Source organism: Zosterops lateralis (assembly GCF_965231275.1).
Source record: "Zosterops lateralis genome assembly, chromosome: 1".
Taxonomy (NCBI): Eukaryota; Metazoa; Chordata; class Aves; order Passeriformes; family Zosteropidae; genus Zosterops; species Zosterops lateralis.
Genome location: NC_139762.1, coordinates 132138447 through 132156963, shown reverse-complemented (window position 1 = coordinate 132156963; position 18517 = coordinate 132138447). Strand labels below are relative to the sequence as shown.

The following is an 18517-nucleotide window of genomic DNA, read 5'->3' as shown; positions in this document are numbered from 1 at the left end:
AGTTCAAACTTTGACACACTTTCCAATCAGAAAATGTATTGTAAGTAAAATATTTTACAATGTTTTCTCGGACAGAGAAATCCAAAGAGTTTACTCATCCCTTACGCAAGCTACAACAGAGATAGATCTTTATAGTGACTGGTCCTTGCCTCTGGCACTACTTCTGCAAGTCATATGGTGGCATATAGAATCACACTTTTTTTGGAGACTTGACTGCATGCAAACTCCCAGTGGAACACTGAGACTACCCATGAAGATCATGCCTTCAAGTGCTTTGGTCCAAGTCTAAATACAGGCACTCTTAAGATGTTTGTTATCCCCAACATAACATATGGTTTGTTGCCAGCATGGAAGAAATTCAATTACTTTTTATTCCTAAATCAGGATAAAAGCAATGGGTTTTGAAGGTCTGCAATATGAGCTAATGAGTCTGTTTTGAGCACATCTGCATGGCTCCATTCTGCAAAGGAGATCTGTGATACCAGTAAGCCCCAGTAACTGCACTGCTGTTGTAGTAGTGTCCTCTCTGCAATCCAGTCCTGCATGCCTGTCTATGCTGCAAGACTGGATTATGGATAACCATATCATGACCTGTACAAGCCCACAATGCCATGCTGCAATTTCTATGTGCTAATTTGTTCCCTCAGCAGATTGTTTTCTGAGAAAAACACTGAATCCACTAGTGCAGCTGCCACACAGAGCATCTTCTTTAATCAAAAAGCACAGAAGAATTGCAGGTGCTGATCAGTTCTAGGAACATGAGCCATGGAGATCACTTCAAATGTAGTTTCATGAGAGACTGGCTCCAGCAACCACGTGGGTCAAGTTCTTGCCCTGTGACCTCCAGTTACTCACTCTTGGTGTTACACACAGCTCATCACCTCTGCTCTTGTGTCAGAAGTTATGTACCTTGAGCCACAGCCCAGTTTATAGTCTAGCTCTGCAGAGATTGATTTCACAGACCCACCTGAAGAAGGGATGAATTTCAGCACAAAGGCAGAAGCAGTCGGCTGGGCCTGGAGCATAGCAGGCACTGTTTGAAAGAGCTTCACTACCAAAGTCACTCTACTGGGGAAACTTCTCCCCAGTTAGGTCTATGATTCAATTAAACCAGACTTAATAGCTGAAAGAAGTCCCACTTCTTCTCCTGCCTGCCAGCCATGCTTTCTGCAAGCTCTTTGCTAGGGGTGTACACCAAACTATAAATAATCCAGAGCAGAAAGCTAAACTGATCTAGAACTCAATGCTTTTTTGCAGGCCTAGATTTCTGCTGTCTGGACTCTCTGATGGGACAGCCTGTTGCTCCAAAGAGCACCAGAGACAGCACAAGGGATGTGTTAGAAACATGAAAAGGGGAGCAGGTGGGGAAGGGCTTTCAAAGGCAGTTTGGCATTATGTTGGCTTAGTCAGGTTTGGTCATTATCAAATGCCATCTCCACAATAAGGTGCCTTCCAGACTACCCACAAGTTACACAAGTCACCTTGCAACACCTCTGCAAAAACTGGGATACTTCAGCACAAGAAATATTCATGTGGTCACTCCCCTGTGCGTGTCATTTTCAAGGGGTTTCTTATTGAGCAATGCAACCAACTTCCTCTTTTGGTATCTCAGAAGAGGTTTTCTTTTGGGACTGCGCTGTTCTTTCAGAAGTATTTTGTGAAGGGAGATGAATTTAGATTCACATTATTTTCAAGAAATTATTTCAGTTTCAGTATATCCTACCTACTTCAGTTGCAGAGCCTTCAATGAACACAGCACAGAGAGTGAATGATGTCAGCAATGATAATGAGCACATATGGGAATCCCAGGAAAACTTCAATCATCATCATTAACATTTTATTTTCTGGAGTGCAATTCCTACTCCGATGTACCACAATTTGCTGTAGCAGACTGCAATGCCCAGTGCTGATAAATATGAAGAGTAGGAAAGTCACAAGCAAGAAAGTAATCACTGCCATGGTTGTTTACTGCTTTGATTTTTTATTTTATTTTATTTTTTTTATTTATTTATTTATTTATTATTGCAGTGTGAGTGTCTTTCAACTCAGGTGTGATTCTGAAGTAGAAAAAAGGTAGACTCAAGCATGTAGACAGATGGTATCTAGTTTCCCTGGTTCCTGGCTTTGTTGCTCATTTATAACTTTGTGTGCTCACAAACCATGTTGCAACTTCTGGTTTTAGTGCTGTTTTGCCCAATTTACTATCTTTTTCAAATGAACGTTAAAGGAAAGTAATAAAATCCACCAGGCTGCAACACCAACGAATTTTGGTAAATGCGGTGGAGACTTTTCTTATTGCAGATTGACATTCAGTAAGCAACACAGACTTTAAGGAGGGACCATTTGGAAATGGATCATGAACGTAAATTTGTGAAAACAATAAAGGAGGGAACTTCTAAAACATATGAACTCATGATGCCAATGGTTCATAATCTAAGTGATGCCTTCCTAGCTGAAGATGTATTTTATAGGAAAATTATAGTGAAAGCTAACAATATTAAGTTCTTTATAAAGTGGTTCATTAACTGAAAAGAGGTTTTTTTCTTGGACAAATTGCCTTAGAAATGTTGGCCTTAGGGGTCCTGTTGTCCTTGCTAAAATAGCATAGTGCAAACAGAACTACTTTATACAGTATAAAATCAATTTTGCAATCAAGAATTCTGTTTATAAGCTCTTTGAACTCAATTTCACTGCAAAACTAACCTGAGTTGTAAGTTATTCCAGTTATAACTGGAATCCTTTCTACACAAAAAATATGAAATCCAAGCCTGTGGTTGCTTTTGATTTGAGGCAGTTTGTTCAACAGGAGGATAAAGGCCGATACTGAAGTGTCTGCCTTGTCAGCTACTCTGTACTATGAGGACATTTTTCCACCACTTGAATGATATTACTCTTTCAGTGCCTTTCCATTCCTCTTTCCTTATTGCCAGAGGCCTCCTGCTCATGCCTGCCACAGAATGAATAGCACTGCCAGCTTGTGGTACCACTAAGAACCTTTAAGGTTGGCAGAAATCCTGGGGCATGGTTTTAAGGTTTTTTAAGGGTAGAACCTACTTTTAGTAGGTTCCTATTTCAACATCCTTCCTTAGTCCTGCCCTCTTCTGCTCCTGCATTGCTCATTTCTGCTGATCCAGTATTTTTAGAGTCCTGAAAAAGATACATTTCCAAAGAACAGGTCGGTGGCTCCTAGTGTGGCACAACACACCTCTCCAGCACAATGATGAGGGCTGCAACATGGGCATGGCAGAGGGCATGCAGACTCAGAAAGCTTAAAACACTATTTTTACAAAACATTTGGCATTGTGAAGCTGTGACAACTACAGGAGACACGAGGGAAGGTAAAAAGACACACTCCAGGGGCAGAGACTGCAAATTCCCCTTCATAAACTAGCAAGAGGCTTGAGGCAGCTACTGCAAGAGCACATAGAACACTTCTAAATTCCCCTCAAATGTGGCCAGTGCTCAGGGAGTTATTGGGGAGGGTTAGTTGTAATTTTCCTGACAAAAAATCCCACTTGAATCCCCATGACTCACTCCTTTGAAATATGGTCACATCTTTAAGCAAAAAGGATGTAATACAGGAATCAAAATGTCCAGTGGCAATCATAGTTGTTTTGTAGCAGGAGTTGTGGGGAAGAGGAAACACAGAGTGAGACAGGAAACCATTATTGCTATTTGGCTCTAAAGTGTAGAAAACTTCCTTCATAACTGGCAGGAATGTTGGTTTACTGCTCTTAGTTTAAGAGATGCTATACAGAAGTAAGGGGGAATTATTCCAAAGTGTTGAATGTTTGCAAAGGTAGAAGAACACATTTATCTGAAACAACAGTGGGAGTCCAAGAAGAACAATTCAGATCATGCAAAAAAGCAGTGGCTCCCCTAAAGATTTACCTGTAAATCTTCATTCCAGAGATGAAGAATCCACTCAATCTGAGCACAGCCTTCCAACCCCAAGTGGGAAAGCAAAGCTCTCGCTGAGATGGTTGAAAGAGCTTCTCCCCACCACTTCCACACTGCTCAGTTTTCCTGCTTCAGGGGCAACTCAGTCTGCTCCTCTGCAGCTACAGAACTGCCACAAATCCAAGCCTTGCTATAAAGGAAAAATTAAAATTCAGGTTAACTGTGTGCTTCTGAGTCTGCTCAAAACTAACAGAAACATTTTTTCAGATGCATAAACAACAAGAAAGAGAAAGAAAATACTGTCTCATTGATAAGAGAGGTGAATTTGTCACTGACAATGCTGAAAAGGCAGAGGTTCTCAACACTTCCTTCACTTCTGTGTCTCCACCAGCACCACTGGGCTCCCAGCCATGGGGACAAAAAATCCAGGCTGATGCATCCACAGGGCATCACCAGCAGAGATCCAGAAGTCATTATCCCACTCTGCTCACTGCTCATCAGGCCACACTGGAATTCTGTGTTCAGTTTTGGTCCCTGATGTGCAGAAAAGATGTGGACAGACTGGAGAAGGTCCAGACAAGAGCCACAAAGATGATCAAATGACTGGGAAGCCTGTGACAGGGGGAAAGGCTGAGAGAACTGGGTTTGTTTTGAAAAAAGAAGGCTTAGGGGGGACCTCCTCATCATGTTCCACTATTTGATGGGTGGTTACTGAGAAGATGGAGATTCCCTTCTTACAGGAAGTCACATGAAAAAGACAGGTGGCATTGGGTACAAGTTACTCCTGGGGAAGTTACAGCTACTCACCTAAGGAAAACTTTTCACAATGAGAACAATCATTGGAATAATCTCCCTAGGGAAGTGGTGGATTCCCCAATACAGTACACTCCTGAGATGCGGCTGCCAGTGTGCTGGACCATTTTATCTAGACTGTGCTTTTACCAAGAAAGGTTGGATGAAATGTTCCTTGAGGTCAGTTCTTTCCAACTTGTATTCTATGATTCTATAATTTAAAATCATGGCCAGTTTATGTGTGTGCCCCAGCTGTGAACTGTGGTGGTTCAGCAGGACCCTGGAGAGAGGAAAATTGAATGAGGCAGGAACATTCTCCCTGTCTCTTACTGTGAGCCAAAGACTTTTTATACAAAAGTCTTGAGAACCCTACACCAGAAGGAGGTAAGTGACATGACTTGTGATACTTACTCTAAATTATGCATGTATAATAGCACCCAAAGATATCATGAAATCTATTATGATGAACATTATATGCTGAAAGGTTTGCAACATAAAAGGCTGTTTTTCATTATCCACTGAGGGTGAATTTAGCCCTAAACAAAATATACAGGAAAACACAGTTGTTAATGTGATGGGAATTATTACTGTGTAATAATTTATGGGTGTTGTTTGTTGACTTTGCTATTGGGAAATTCACTGTCTAAATATATAGGTTTGATTTTTAAAAGGGAAAATCAGGCTTACCTAGTAGATGGTTGGAAAATAAAATATGCAGATAGAGGGGGAAAAAAAACCCCAAACTCCTCAAAATAAGCCACTTCTTCACACTCTGACCAGCAGATCAAAGAAGGTGATTCTGCCCCTCTACTCCACTCTTGTGAGATCCCACCTAGAGTATGGCATCCAGCTCTGGGTGCCCCCAACACAAGAAAGATGTGGACCTTTTGAAGCGAGTTCAGAGGCATGTCATAAACATGACTGGTGGGCTGGAGTGTCTCTCCTGTGAGGACAGGCTGTGAGAGTTGCCTTCCAATACCTCGAGGAGGGCTAAAAAAAGGCTGGAGGGGGACTTTTGACCAGAGTATGTAGTGACAGGACAAGGGGTAATGGCTTTAAACTGAAAGAGCGTAGGTTTAGATTGGATACTAGGAAGAAATTCTTTACTGTGAGGGTGATGAGGTACTGGCACAGGTTGCCCAGAGAAGTTGTGGATGTCCCATCTCTGGAAGTTTTCAAGTCCAGGTTGCATGGAACACTGAGCAACCAGGTTTACTGTGTTCCTGCCCATAGTAGGGGGATTGGAACGAGATGATCCTTAAGGTCCATTCCAACCCAAATCATTACGTGATTCTATGAAATGTGTTTGGATATTTTAGAAGTTACTGGAGAAGAAAAAAAAAAATAAAAGGACTGTAAGGAGATCAAAAAGGACTCTTTTAGGTAAAACAGAAAGGAGCATGTGCAGTGGAATCAGGGTGTCATGGACACAATATTTTTGAACAGAAGAATGAAAGGTGTTTCAAGAAGCTAGATCTATCTGTCTTGTTCCAAAGGGTTAATTAGTCTTAAAAAAATGGATATGCAGTTTGTTGGTTTTAAAATTTTTTACTAATCTCTCTCACAGGGAAAAATGGCAGAGATTAAATATCACACTGAGTACCACAAGTGAACATCACAGTGCTCTGCAGGATTAGATTAAGGAGGAAAATTGAAGTATTCACAATGAGATGAGTAATACTGCCAAAAAAAAAAAAAAAAAAAAAAAAAAAAAAAAAAAAAAAAAAAAAGTGAGCAGTAGTGAGGGAGCAAAAGAAGAAAATGTGACCAGATCTATAACCACAGCAGCTGCCCTGAGAGGTTTCTTACCTGAAGGCTGATCATGCTTCTGTGAGGAGCAAAGCCAGGGCCTAAGTTGTGCTAACACCACAGTTCAGACTCAAAACAAGAAGAAGCTGTCAGATCTCAGTTGGTACCTGGTCTTCATTTTTCTTCTTAAGTAACAGTTAACTTTTTCTAATGGCTTAATGTCAAAAGTATGCTTGAAGGAGGAATTTCAATGAGGAAAGCTGGCAGTCCTGCCCAGGTTCCATTGATTCAGTGGAATTGGCTGCAGTCCTTGTGGGACAAGTGCTCCCTTAATTTTAGGCAAGTCTACTTCAAATATAATTAGACTGGAGCCTTTTTTTTCCCTTTTTCTCCCTACATGCTGAGTGAGATGCATTACTTGTAATCATTATATACTAGTTTATTGATCGTGGCTTTTCAGTATTCACTGTAGATAGGCTTGTTTGAACAGAACTTTCAAGAGACATGTCTGGTTAACAAACAATTACCAGTTGGAGGTATAGAAACAAGCACAGGGATTTTGTCAGAAATGTGCAAGGTATTTTGACAAAAGGTGAAAGGGCTCTTCTATTGAATCTGGTATTTTTAAAGAGATGTTCCTAAAGTCCATTTAATGACATTTTAGGAGTGATTCAATAGATTGTTTTCATCTCTTCTTCCTACACCTCAATATTTGAAAAGATTGAGCAAATGGAAATTATTCTTAGGAACTGCCTATATGGCAAACCTATGAGAGCCCACACAATGGATTACACTGTCTCGTTACTTATAATATAGCTTACCATAAAAATGCATTTCAGCTATTAGGAAAGCTGGAAGTGAGTCAATTATTTGAATAAACAAACAAAGACTCGGTTGCCCCGTAGTTTAGTGCATCTCTGAGACGTCTGTAGGCTCCTTTCCCACGCCTCCTGTCTCATTCCTAAACTAGCAGAGGCTGTTGTGCAAGGCAACCTGGCAGCTCCTAATGAACAGGTAGCTCAATGCACTCCTCAGAAGCAATTTCTGCACACTGTCCACTTCTGAAGGTATAGGGCATCAACTGCATCTTGTGTGTATCACAGGAGGAAGAAGAGGTTTTGCAGCTTAGGGAAAGAGAAGGATCATCTTATCAGGCCAAAGGAAAGTAACTGTGGTCCCTCCAAAGGGGCTTTGTGTTCTGATTGCTTGGACAAGCTGAAATACAGCAGTTTGGTGTGTCAGACACTAGAAGGTGAGAAGACAAGAAGGTGCCAGCTTTTTGCTTTACCCAAAAGACTGGAGTGGGCTTTTTGTGTCTAAAAGATATAAGAAACAGTGATAACATCAGCAAAAAGAAATAACTCAGCCTCACAACTGACAGTGTAGTTCCCAGCCTTGTTAGGAAGCAGTATCCCTACATGCAAATTCTTTGGTAATTGAATGAGGATAAACAGAAACAATACACTAAACAAATCCCAAACAACCATTGGGACAAAGTATGCGTATTTCAATTCCTTAAGAATGAAAGTCTGTATTTTCTAAAACAACAGATGTTTCCTGTTTCCATTAAGGTCTCAGACTGGGCATCCCAAAACATGTAAAGATGCTGGCCAACAGGTTTATATTTACCCTGGGAATCAAGGTAAGATTCATGACACTGCTGCTTATTAAAGCTCTTGTTTTAATGTGCTTGGCTTTTGCAAGTTATGACACAGTAAATACATTTGTGTCACTTAGCAACCTCAGTTGTTTCTAAAGGAATGTCTTTTGTTCTTGGAAATCTATTATAAATGCAGATTACACAACAATTATTGGGGAATTTAAACTTGTCTTATTTGGATGGTATTCTGGCCTTTCCCCATTCTGCATTTGAAGTGTACACAGGAAATTAATTTACGTTGCACAAGCATCCTTCATTGACACTATTGTTATGATGAGAAGCTCTGCATATTTAAGAAATATGACAGAAGTTTCTGTAGAAAATACAGGATGTGAGAAACGCCTGGAGAAAGAAAGGACTGGAAAGGGCCTCCTAGTCACTGGGTTCATCCAGTTCAAAGCTGTCTTACTGTTTTGTAAACAACACTATAAATACTTTAATACTGTGATGCAACACTACATAGTCTCTATCATGAATTTATCAACCTGATTCATTTCTACACACGCTGAAGTCTGAGATCACAGTTCATGCAGCTCTGGCAAAACAGTTTGGAATGTAAACACCTGCATAAATGAAGTATTATTTATAATTTTCATATTGACTGGGTTACAGGGCCTCCATAACAGAATAGAATGTGTGCATGATCCTGAACACATATATGAAGTCAACTATGAGATTACTAAATATGAGATTACACTAAATTGAAGACTTCAAAGGATTTAAGCATTTTCTTTCTTTGCCTTTAATAGGTTTAAAGCTCAGAATTCACATCCAGTTGTCCCTTTTGTCAGGATCAGTACAAAAGGTAAAATATATAAATTGATCTTTATATTCTGAAATTAAAATGTATCCTCAGGAAACATAATAAAATTGTGTCAAAATTTTATAGATGGACACATAATTAATATAATTAGTGCTTGTTTATGGAATTCAGATTTTGCCCTCTGCTAAGAATATCTGAAAGATAAGTATTACTAAAAGTATCTTAAAGACTGTTTTCTAAACATTTGAACAGATTAAGTGAGAGTGCAAGTGAAAAAATAATCATAAAAAGAGACAGATGACTTTTCTCAACTGTAATGCCTTGCTAGAGATTGACTTAGACAACAAGTTGCCGTGAGAATTTTGGCAATCCCAGTAGAGAAGCAGACCATACATAGAAATGCATCTGGAAAAGAAAAATAATAGCACCAATGGTCACGATCAAATTTCTGCTCAGAAAAATACTGTCAGAGTTCAGAAAAATTTTGCCAACAGTTTTGCAACTCCTTTTATACTTTTATTTTAAAAAGAACCTCCTCCTATCCTTAGTGTTCATGCTTCGGGGTTTTGGGGACTTTTTAAAATTGCAATTACTGCGGTAAACTGCTAAAGTAAAAGCAGTGCTGCAGAGCTCATCTCCAGGGGCAGAAGACCAAGTATGATAACCAGGCTGTGATTCTCCTAATTTTAAAGAGAATACAGTGAGTGAGTTGTAGCTTACTCAGGACTTGGCCAAATAACCTTAGAGTTACAAGTAATGAAGCCTCCGCTTCTTTGGGGTGGCCTGGCCATCAACTCTGCCACTTACCCTCACAAACTCTGCATCAGGCCACCTATGACAGCCCCTTTATTGCAAAACCAACTGTTGGAGTTCTCATTTCTACAGAGGCACTAGCAAACAGCTGTGTGTTCATGAACTGCTGTAGTATTTCTGCCAGGAACATCTGATAGTGGCTGCAGACAGTTTAGATCTCCCCTAGCATGGATTGGGGTTTAATCCCAGAAAGGTCTGTGGGTGCTGACAGACTGAGGTCCATTCCACAGATTTGACTATGATGTAAATTCATATTGAGCCATCTTTGGTACAGTTTTCCCACATAAACACATCTTTGAGGGAGAACCGCAGATACAGGATATATTTGTCTTCTCCAGCATTTTAGCTCTTCTTTCATCATCCAGTGAAAAGAGCAGATAGTACCAAAGTAATAGCTGAGGTTCCCAATTCCTCTAGGAGGACATAATCTCAAACACCCTTCTCCTGAAGCTCCACAAATCTCATTTTGTTCAGCTATTAATCCTGACCAGTAGCGTTCAGTGTAAACACTTGCAGTATGTTTAGTCCTAAACCCCTCAGCAGATACTCAGTCCATTGTCAATCAGTCATCACTAAAATTTTGCATTTAAAAAGATCTGAGGACATCGGGATTCTGCTAATGCCTGCTCTCTGAGCTCCCTATCTGTGGCACTGATCAGCAGGATCCTGCAAGCTTTCCCCAGCACTGCCGTTGGTTAGGGATGCAATGAAGCACGATTTGTGATTATCATTCCCAGGCTCATGAAAGCCCCAGGTGTAGATGTAATCACAAGCAGCACTGAGCTTTTGCTGGTATAGCTTATTCTGCCTTTGTGGGAGAAGAAAAGGCTGGAATAAGCTGTACTGGTTTATTGCAGTTTTGCTTGTATAGAATACCAGATTACCTACTCAGAAGTGATCTGAATATAGATCTCCCTTGGAGCTGAAGAAGATCCATCCACTGCATCTATGTAGGCCAGCTTTTATTAATTTTGAATAGATACTGCATAAATAAGGAATAAAGGTGAAAGTGTTTTCTTAAAAATATTTGGGGGCGGGCGGGGGGGGCAACAAAATCTCGCTTTTCACCCTCTGTAGAAAGATGTGACCTGTTTTAATTGACAGTCACCAAAAAGGTGCTGAAAATAAAGTACTGGTACCTTAAGTATGCACATGAATAAATAATACTCAATTAGGTAGCATGATTTATGATATAAATGCAAGCAGGGGGTGCAGCAATGGGCTTGGACACCTAATCTGGCGTGAGCAGCAGCATGTGCAGATCCACGTTCACAAACACGGGCAGCTATGCACAGGGTCTCTTGCTCTGTACAGCAAGTGGAAGTAGCTCAGGAGATCGTAAGGACAAAGGGACCAAAGGACATGCCCTCTCCTTTGCCAGCCGCTTACTGATTAATCAAGGGCACAATGGTGAGAGCAGTTACGTGTGTGAGCAACTCACACTTCACACGCTGTTCCCGGACCGCATGGCCCGTCACGTGAAATGAGCGTGTTCTGGACTATGGCCCCGGAGTTCCAACACCTAGAAAACCTTATTCAATGCCCATCACAGAAACTTTAGCACCTGCTGCTTGAATGATGCAGCGACAGAAAGAATGAGACTGGGACATGAAGAGACTGAAGTAACCGCAGGCTGAGAGAAACCCCGACAAAACACCTGCACGGAGTCGCTTCACCTCTGCCAATCCTAGTGATGCAAAACAAGGCTCCTAAGGCAGTTCTGTGCCAAGGAATTAACCCCCAAACCAGTGCGAAGCCCGGGTGGCCGCCGCGCCGCGGCCCCAGCGCGGATCCCACTCTGGGCAGTGGGGCCGGCCATGGCGCGGCCGCTCCCTCAGAGGCCGGGCCGGGCCGGGCCGGGCGCGCTCCGCCGGGAATCGCCGGGGCCGCGGGAGAGCCGCACGGGCACAACCGCCGGGGGCCAGCGGGGCCCGTTAACGGCGGGGCGGGAGCGGCGGCGGCCGGGCCGGCCCCGGGCGGTCACACGGCGCTCACCAGCCCCGCTCGCCCCCTCCGAGCGTTTGGCCCGAGGCGGTGCGAGACCCTCGCCCGCGCCGCCCCCTCCTGTCAATCACCGCGGCCCCGCCCCCGAGACCCGAAGTGCGGGGTTTGAAAGCGGGCCGGTCCACGCGGCGCGCAGACTGGGGGGGAAGGAGACGGTAACGGGAAGCGTCGCGCTCGGTTGTCGCGGGGCGGGCTCGCCCGGCCGGCGGCGTCCGCCGGAGGGAGCCGCCCCCGCGCTGTTAGACGACCCCGCCCCGCGCGGGGCACCGGCTTCGGGAGCGGCCGGTGACCGGTGTGTCCGGAGGGCCGCCCGCCTCCCCCCCCCCCGGCCGGCGCAGTGGGAGGCGCCCGGGCGCGCGCGTCACCCATTGTTTACAAACCAACGCCAGCGGGCCGAGCTCCAGCCGCCACCGCAGCGCCGGAGCCGCGTGTGCTCGCGCGGGCGGGCGGCGGCCCCGGTCCCGCTCCCGGTCCCGCTGCGGCGGCTGCGGCACGGCGGGGACCCGGCAGAGATGCCGTGCCGCCCGGGCGAGCGCTTCCTGCTGCTGGAGCGCCCGGTCGCCGTGGGACAGGCGGGCTCGAAGGAGGTGGACGCGCTGGTGGCCAAGCTGGGCGAGGTGCTGCAGTTGAGCGCCCAGCGGGCGCCGCCGCCGCCCCGCGGCCCCAAGCACCTGGGGCCGGGCAGCGCCCGCGACCGCGCCGCCCCCTACTCCCCGCGGTGCTGCGGCAGCGGGGCCGGGCTGCTGGCGCCGCGGGGCCCGGCCCCGCCGCAGGCTCACTCGCAGCACGCCGAGCCCCCGCGGGCGGACCGGAGCGGGCAGCAGCGGGTGACCAAGCAGCTGTGCGGACGGGGCTGGCTGCGGAGCGCCGCCCGCCGGAGGAAGCAGCCCCCGCCGGGGCCGGGAGACGGGCCGGCGGAGGAGGAGGACCCGCACCAGCTCCTGCAGCAGCTCATCCTTTCCGGCAACCTCATCAAAGAAGCCGTCCGGCGGTTGCAGCTGGCGGCGGCGGCGGCAGCGGCGGCGGCATCCGCGGCCTCCAGCGGCAGCGCCTCGGCGGGGAGCGGCGGCGGGGACGGCCAGGCGGCAACGGCGGCGGGGCAGCCCCTGCAGTGACCGGCGGGGACGGGCGGGGAGCGGGGCCGAGGAGCGAGCGCGGTGCGGGCCCCGCCAGGCTGTAAGTGTGTCCCGGCGGCGCCCCCCGGGCCGGGCCGGCTGAGGCGGGGAGGAGGCCCCAAGCCCCCGCCACAAGGTCACCCGCGGCACAGACCCCCGAGCCGGCCAGGCCCCGAGCTGTTTCGGTGCCCCCGGCCTCCTCTGCCTTCGCTGGGAGCTCCTCCTTCTCCTCCCCCTCTGAGGGGCCCGGCCCGGGCCCTGGACTCCCCCTCGCCGGTCCAGAGCTCCCCCGTCCCCCAGGAGCCATTTGCAATAATCCTCGCTGACCCCGGCGGGAGGCGTTTCCTCTCCCCTCCCGGCCGGGTTCGGTTTCTTTTTTTTTTTTTTTTTTTTTTTTTTTTTTTTTTTTTTTTTTTTTTGGTTTATTTGTTGTCGTTATTTTAACATTTATTGTTATTATTTCTCGTTGTGACTGTGCGAAGCAGTTGGTTTTTTTTTTTTTAAATTGTGAATATCAAAGCTGTAAGGCAGCTGGACTTTATAACAAATGAGTGAATGGAGCCCGAGATGCATTGTTCACGTAAGGTAGCCGACACAAGTTTTTTTTTCTACCAAAAAAGAAAAACCCTGAAATCCACCCTTCCCCGAGAAACTCAATGGCTCAAGTACAAGATGCAGCTGTTGATTTTAAATATATGCACTTCGTACCGGAGCGTTTGAAATGTGTTCCTGATTTACAGGACTTACTGTCTTAATTAACCTGTCTGTATTGAATAAACGTGGTCTTGTTTTTATTTTTTTGGGTCCGCGTCTCATTGTTAAAGGGGAAATGAATTCTGGTTCACGAGAACAAAACTGTGTAGGCACGTTCCCCCTTGATCTTCTTTCGGTTGTAAGATCTCCATTTTGCAATAAAAAAAAAAAAAAATGCCCACAACAATCCGCATAGTGTGATGCAGTGGGACACCGGTTATTAATGCACGGAGATGCAACTGAGCCCCTTTGTTTGCCAGCAGCGTTCGTTCATTCGTGAGCCGTGAGACGCCCCTTCCAGCAGCCCACAATGTGCCTCTTGGAATTTAGAAGTCAAATCGTACCGAAACAAAAATTAGGTATTTTTATACTGAGGAGTATGGCTCGTGTTGGTCACTTGTTCAGGTTGTTTTGATGTTTTGTTTTGTTTTTTTTTTTTCTCTGAGGACAGAAAGGGGAAAAAGACTCTAGAAAAGGGAAGAAGTCTAGGCAGCAATTAAAAAAAAATCTTTACGTAAAAATACGTAAACCAAAATTTTATAATTTGATGCTGCTCATTAAGTTCCAATATCTATTTTGAATAGCTTCCTTTGTAAAAGCCTGTGTTGGGTTTTTAGGAGTCATTGAGCTTCAAGATCAGAACTGAACACATCAGACAGACTGGAGCTTAACAATCTCCCAACCCCCACTCAATTTGAGGTAAAAGCTTCTCCTTTGAAGAAGGTAGCAATCCCACATGAAAGAAAATGGAAGATGTTTGCCTTTGTCCAAGAGAGCAATTTGAGCAGCTACGTTTACTTGTGTGATTAGTTCTTTCATGAATACATTAAATCCACAAAATATTTTAGATTTCTTTCTCTGCCACAGCTGCTGCTAGAAACTGATGCTGAAGGTTTTTAAGATGTCTCACTGAATTCCTCCTGCATTAGGACCAGTATGTGATGTTATTATTAGCTTTGTCTTGACTAATTTATAAGTTGGATGCAGTTTTCCATATCAAAGCATGTAAAATGCAAAAAAAAAAGGAAGTTCAGTGCATTTTAGAGCCTCCTTAATTACTAACATCTGAAGTCCTTTTTCTCATAACTTGGGCTGCTTTTGTGGCATTTTGCACAACTTGGAAAAGATTCAGATCTGCCATTGGTTCTTACTGTCTAATACAATGATGTACTGTGTAGGTTATCCTTCAAATGAATTTTTATTTGCAATTTTCTTGTTTCTTTCTTTCTCCAGGAAAAAAAAAAAAAAGTTCAATAGCAGATACAAAGAATATAACCACTAGCCACAACTGAAGAACTAGTTATTCTTGTATTTGTCCTTTAGATGCTCAGGGAGGTAGGTGTTTGCTGTGCAGATGCTGAATTTGAACCCTGGGATGAGTAGTTTAATTATTGAAAAATCTGGAGGAAACAAGCTAAAACTGGGCATAGCTGGTGAAGTTTGAATAGTTAACAGCAATTAAAAGTATATGGGTGGGGGTCAGCTGGAATTCTGGAAGCTGGTGAGTTTGACTTGAACTTTTTGCCACTGATAATTATGCATCGATTTTGCATCTCCTTTCCCTCCCCCCCTTCCTCCTCCCCAAACCCTAGCCCCTGTATACTAATGAGAACAGCTAACTTTACAAGTGTCCTTTGTAGTCATTGAAAGCCTCGAGACATTCCTTTCAAGGATTTTACTAGAATAACACTTTTCAATAAAGTGGCAGTTGAAGTGAGGCGTAGAAAAGATGCTAATAAATTTCACTGTGACTGGCTGGTTTTTAAGCTTCCTAAATTACTTCTAAAATAGCTTTTACTTTTCTCCTTTGTGCAAGGCTGAGAGATGTATATATGAACAGGGTTATAGTAAGCTAAGTGTTTTGCAGTGTGTGTGATGATTCAGTAAAGGGAATTTTGCCCCTTGTTTCAGATAACTTGCTACTTATATCTTTTGTATAAGTCTTTGTCCTCTTCAGAATATAGAACATGTCACTCCTTCATAAGGGAATGGATCAAACATGGCTCATTTTGGTTTTGGAAGACACATTTTAAAAGATGTTGGACCAATTGAAGTATTGCCAGAAGGTTTCCATTGATTCGTTGCAAATTCACCTTTTCCGTTGCCTTGTGCTACAGTATGCAAGCATACAAACTGTGATATATAAAAGTCATCATCTGCTTTGTTTCCCAAACAAGATAAAAGGTGTTGACCTGGGAAATAATAATTTTTCTAAGTTTTATATATCTGTGTTTCAGAGGTGGGGTTTCTTTAGTATATTAAGTCTGTGCCAGTCCTCAAACACCAGTTGTTGGTTTCTAGAGAAGCAAAATGGAAATACATTTGGCCTTCAGAGTATGCTTAAATTTTCTTCATTCATAAGTAAAAATATAAGTTTACTTACTGGTTTAAAATTGGAATAAAATTGTGTTTTCATGATAGGCATTTAACTAGGTTTTAGCTCTTTTATTTTTTCCCCATACTGTGAAGAAAAAAAATTGTTCAAAACAGATTTTTGCAGTGGGTGACATGAGCTGTAGAACCAAAAGAAAACAAATTAGATTTTTGTAACAAGTAACGTTTCAATGCATTGGGGAAGAAATTTGATTTCATTATATCTACAGGAGGCTATATGTTTTGAGACTAAACATGACTTTAAATAATCTTGTAAGCAAATGCACTGAAGGCTCACAACCTCATCTTTCAATGTGCCTCTCTGTGGTGTTGTGCCAGCATGGCACTGGGCTGCCACAGATTTTTTATTTGTAATCTACATTGCTGCTTAAGTCCTCAGTTTTCTCTATATGACTGGACAACTGTTTTCCTGACTGCCCAAAACTCAGCTTTGCATCCTAGTTACATCTTGTTCTTTGTACTCCCGTGTTCCCTGAGCTCTTAAAAGTAACTCAATTTAGCCAGAATTCTGGCAGGTAGAATGATTTTTGTCTGCTATTTCCCCTGTGTGACCCATCTCCGTTGTAGCTCACTGTTGTGTATTGTAGCAGCACTTAGAACCTGCTGTAAAAATTATGTTGGCATGGTACTAGGCATGATAAACATGGTGGGAAAGTAGGGACTCCACCCTAAGTCCTTAAAATGAGGTTTAAAAGAAGCCTTTCAAGCAAATAGCAAGCACATCTCATGGAAGGCATAAGAGAGAAGAAGGATGTATGCTGGTTAATGCACAATTTAAGTTCTGGTCAGCTGGGGTCAGTCCCAGTGTTGGTGACTTCTCCATCTCCATATAAAATACATTTCTCATTCTCTCCTAATCCCTGGCCCCATGATTTCAATCTCTTCACCCTGCATTCCCTGCCTTATCCCAGGCCATTTTTTCAGCTTGTGGCTGAACTATTTCACATTTACATGTCTTTTGTCCATGTCATATTACTCTTCCCAAATATTTAATACCTTTGTTCTCTTCACTTGCCTTTTGGTGGGTGCTTTTGATGTGCTTGTTCTCTTGACTTCCTCAGTCACTCCTGGCAGCCACAATCTGGTTAGCTCCTTACAGACTTTGCAGTGTGAGTTGGAGGGCAGGTTACAAGTGTCCTTCATCTTCAGTTTGTGCAGCATAGGGCAGAAATTAGAGAAATCTTGGCTGCAATGAAATGAACAGACGAAGTTAACAGAAAAGTTGTTTTCAACTTCTATGGGAATTTCCTTCTGTTTTGTTTGTTTGTTTGCTTGTTTTGTTATTGTTGTTTGGTTTGGTTTCTTTTTTTTTTTTTTAGAAGTATCTGGGCAATACCACTTAAAGTGGCTCAATGACTACATAAATGCCTTTAGGGGGACACAAAAACGACACCAGCAAACTCATTGCCTGAGTCAGTGAGTTTGGTTTGCTTTTTCTCTTCTAAAAATTATGTTTTAGCTGTGTGACTAACCTCAGTCACCTTTGTCAAAACGGCAGGATTGTCATTATACAATTTCCTTGGCAAAAGGCAGCTGCTGGAAAAGAATTGGGGCCCATAGAGAGAGGAAGGCTGCAGTGTGCCCAAGCTGCATTAGTAAATACTGTAAACTCCACAGCAGAGGAAGCTACAGGAAATCAGGCACCATAAATTCAGAGGCGTGCAACATTAGCTGTTCCTTATGCAATATCCTGTATTTAAATTGTATTATTTTTGCTTCCCATTATATAATATGGTGGTATCTGGTGGAGTAATACAGCCAGCTAAGGCTGCTCTTCATCACCGCAGACATTAGGTAGGATATAAGCAATCAAAAGAAATTGTAAAAACCACCTTGTCTCTGTGTCCTCCTTGTAATTACTGACTTGGCAGGACTTCATACATGAAGAGGTGCTAAGATTAGGCTGTAAGCTCCTGAGTTATATGAGGAAGTTTAATATGTTCAAGTCCAACTACAAGTATATATTTTATAGCAGCAACAATTTTAAAGCTAGAGGGAAAAAAATCCTGCTGGAACTTTGAGCTTGGAAGCCAAGTGGTAAATTCAAGAATAAATGGACCTGCTTTCATTTTCCTCCCAGGTAGGTACTTCAGTCCTTATCCAAGGAACTTCACTGCTCTCCTGCACAGTATGGGGGTTGTGTCATCAGCTGCCCCTCAGGAGATGATCTCTGATTGATTTTACACTCCAGGGAAGTTGTAGTCTTCCAGCTCACTGGGATCACTTTCAGGAGCAGCACTGACTTAGAAACATTTTTTGTTTGCTGGTAAGGGATGAAACAGCACCAGGATAAAAATGTTTTAATTAGAGGAAATGGATCCTGGCTGGCTTAATAGTAAATATTTACTGCTCTAAGCATTTTACCATGAGAGATTGGGGCTTATCTTACCCACATCACAATTGTCCTAGTTTTGAGGCTTAAAATCTACAGAAGCATGGACTCACAGTTAAAGTGCAAATTTGGTTCTTAGTGTTCTTAAATCCACATTGCAATGTCTTTTCTTGTTTACAAGACTAACTTAGTGTTCCAGAGGAAGCCACACTGGGCTGAAGGTGGTGACTGAATGCATGCAC

General features: G+C 43.6%; 1 protein-coding gene across 1 annotated transcript; it reads left to right on the top strand.

Moving 5' to 3' along the window:
• The first annotated feature begins 12093 nt into the window (after nucleotides 1–12093).
• Nucleotides 12094–13590, top strand: LOC310913387 (GSK-3-binding protein-like). The gene has a single exon (XM_083868781.1). The coding sequence runs from the start codon at nucleotides 12194–12196 to the stop codon at nucleotides 12794–12796; it is 603 nt and encodes a 200-aa protein (XP_083724907.1). The 5' UTR covers nucleotides 12094–12193; the 3' UTR covers nucleotides 12797–13590.
• The last annotated feature ends 4927 nt before the right edge of the window (nucleotides 13591–18517 follow it).

Excerpts from the sequence above, each read along its gene's own strand:
- LOC310913387 (XM_083868781.1), top strand. The coding sequence starts at position 12,194 with ATGCCGTGCCGCCCGGGCGAGCGCTTCCTGCTGCTGGAGCGCCCGGTC.